General features: G+C 45.4%; 1 protein-coding gene across 1 annotated transcript; it reads right to left on the reverse strand.

Moving 5' to 3' along the window:
• Window positions 1-472: 472 nt before the first annotated feature.
• Window positions 473-1,083, reverse strand: PtA15_10A108 (uncharacterized protein; the record flags this gene model as incomplete). Its single annotated transcript, XM_053160251.1, has 3 exons — window positions 473-523; window positions 582-734; window positions 790-1,083. 3 exons carry the CDS (start codon window positions 1,081-1,083, stop codon window positions 473-475), a joined length of 498 nt encoding a protein of 165 aa, XP_053024244.1.
• Window positions 1,084-3,318: the final 2,235 nt, after the last annotated feature.

A 3,318-nucleotide genomic window follows, 5' to 3' on the forward strand; every position in this document is an offset into this window, starting at 1 on the left:
ACGACCGGGGCAGCATGTTTAGCCAAGATCGTCTGGCTGAAGTTTGGCGATTGGCTTGGCGGCTGACACTGACTGGCCCTAAGTCCCAGCGCCGTCGCGCAAGGCATTAGCGGTTTGGCTCAGGTCGGCGTATTGTAAACGACAAATCACATTTCAGGCCATCAAGTTCTCACATCAAGACATAGTGTATCGCAAGAAAGGTAGTTGATTGATCTCCATGACATTTTCTAGCTGGAAACATGACGTCCTGGATTAAGATAGCGACTTTGCAATTAAGTTTAGATGTTGTATTTGAGTAGACGAGTGCGGAACAACCTTTGTAGATATGGAAGCGGAATTGGAGGAATGAGATGAAAAATTCAAAATTGTGATAAGGGCCTGCTGATTCTCTTAAGTGATAGACCCATACATTTCATGGAAGAAATACTTGAATGAGAGTCAATCAGATGTTTGAATAGGCAAGTGCTTTTGATTAATCGCTGTATGACTCTTCGTCTTGAATGTCTAAATCTCCACTGGTAACCTGATGCAATCATACTTGTCACTATAAAGCAGACCATATGAGACAGACTCGTACTCACCTCTACCCTCATCATATCCAGTTCCCGATTCCAACCGGCCAATGTTCCACGGAATAAGACTCGCTTCCCCGCTGAGAGTAATATAACCTCATCATCGGGAATAATCTTAGATGGGACGGCATAATTTACAAGCATGCTATCATTCTCCGGGTCCTGTCCGATTAACAGGTTAGTATTCAAGTTGATAAAAGTGTTCCCAATTGCTTACATTTTCGTCGACTCCATCATGTCTTATGATTAAGGAGATGGGCCCTTGAAGCCCCAGGCTTGATTTAGAGTGTAAAGTCTGAACAATAACACCTAGTGAATGAACTCGAGTTTCTCCGCCGGCGTGCGTAGTCGGAACTTCCCGGGTGTTGTTAATGTCGAACATTATGAATGGCATTTCGTGCCTCTTTGCCCCAACGAGAAAACCCTCTATGGCATAAGTTTTACCGTAAGTCAACTTGCGGGAGAAGTTGGCGCGATACATTAACCAAACACAGGTGTGGTTTGGAAACATTCTGGCTTTGAATTTTGTCATGCTCCTGATTTATACAGGAAAACTCACTGAATCCAATCACGCACAAGTCTGCAATAGTAATCCCGTAAGCAAAGATAAAGGTAAGGTAAAACTCTACTAACACTCTAGTACGTCCGTAAGAGCATCAGCATTGGTGGCTAAGTTAGTATGGACTAACTAGCTCGGATTATGCTTGGAATAAGCTAAACCAAGTGGCCAACCGCATTGGTGCAGATTTGCAGGTCCAAGGCTGTCAGAGATTATGTGTTTAGGTGCCTGTATGTTATGTGTTGGGCACCTAAACACATAGAGTTCATGCTTTCAAGCATGATGAATATGCATGTTGTGTTTAGTCCAAGGACTAGTGGGGTCTACATCTAGACCCCACTAGCTCGAAACGGAGCTCTGGTTCAAGTTGATCCCCAGTTGATCCAAGCCAATGCGGATGTGGGGGTGGACTAAGTGCCCTAATCCGGGCTAACTTAGCCACAGATGCGGATTCTCTAATTAGTGTGTATAATGATGAGTAGTTTGTTAGATGATACTACATACAAGAAGGAAAAAGAGAAGAGAAACTGTGAACCTCCACCCCCTTCCTTCCCTCCATGTGCTTCTCTGTTCCTACCCAATCCCACAGACCCAACACTTTCCTGCACTATTCCATCAGCTCCACCCAATTTCCCACAGGTTGTGGTATGCTTTATGGTTACCCATCTTTCCATCAGCTCCACCCAATTTCCCACACCTTGTGGTATGCTTTATGGTTACCCATCTAGCCCATTTCAAAATTTTCCATTTTCTCATATGTACACTCACAAATCAACCAACACGGCGGCATCACTGGATTCTACGGCTAAAACCACACAGGACACCATGGACAACACACCTTAATCCCCTCTGGATCAGAAGATGCAACCCCTTCAAGATACCATCAGTCAGTTTCATACACATGAAACACCATACTCAGGTCATGTAATCCGTTACAAGAACCACCCTTACCCAGGACCATATATCCGTTGCATGGGCCACTCTGATACTTGTCTACCCTTTACATATGCTTTACATCATCAGCTGCACTCATTACATTGTGTTATGCACGTGTCATGCAGTGTCATGCAGTGTCATGCAGTGTCATGCAGTGTCATGCACACTAGATGCAGGCTTATGCAGTCTTATGCAGGCTTATGCAGGTGCATGCTGACTAGTGTAATAGGGGCTGCAGTTCATGCAGGTGTCAAGCTAGCAAAAACCCCTCATGTAGCTTGCACATGACATCAGTTGACAGCTCAGGCTAGCTAAATTCCCTCGTATGACATCATTTCACAGCAGGTGACAGACAGGGGCAGTACAGATGATCAGGTGACCCAATGACATCATAGGCCAAACTTAAACCTCTCACCCCCTCTTTCTCACCAGCTAAATTCCCTCATCATTACATCATGTGACCTGTCAATTGGGCTAAATTCCCTCATCTAGGCTGTACCACCAGCCAAAATCCCTCATTTGACAGCTCAGGGCAGCTAAAATCCCTCACCCTTTTCTATTTAAGGAGGCTCTCCTCCCCCCAGTTGTAATTTCTCTCAGCAAACTACTTGCACTCAGCTTACCCCATAACAGTACAACACTTGCTCACTCTACAGTATTAGCCCCCACTATATTGGTTTTACCCTTATTACATAACAATTACATACATACAACAACACTATTACATCGCTCAATCATCATCAACCCCTCTGTCAGGGTGTTTCACAACCTCTTTGCGGCAACACACGGACCATATCAACTCACAACTCACTCAGCACCGGTTACATCACCCATATACCCCAAGCCACTTGTTCGACGTGGGCTATCTTTTGATACACCTCCACTATCACTACATAAACCTTCCAATCGTAGATTGGGGGGCTTGTTTTAGTGTCTAGTGACCCAGGAAAGGCAGAGGTAACCTCATTCATCCCTTTCCGCACTCAGAAAAAGGTTCTCAGGAACAATTTTGAGCTTTACAACGTCATTGTCTAAGACTCTGCTCCTCTCCAACGCTTGACCTCCCATGCCCTCTGTCTAGCCCCTGTCAGTCAGTCTCTTGCCCCAGCTCCACCCGCTTTAGCTGCCTTGGCTCACCTGCTGATGCGCCGCTGCTATCAATCCACAAGTTTAGTCCGCCTCAGTCCAGCCCTGTCTATTGGCTCTGGTCTGGATATCTGATCCAAAATCTGCAATCCGCGTCTTCCCAAT

This window comes from Puccinia triticina, chromosome 10A (genome assembly GCF_026914185.1).
Source record: "Puccinia triticina chromosome 10A, complete sequence".
Lineage (NCBI taxonomy): Eukaryota > Fungi > Basidiomycota > Pucciniomycetes > Pucciniales > Pucciniaceae > Puccinia > Puccinia triticina.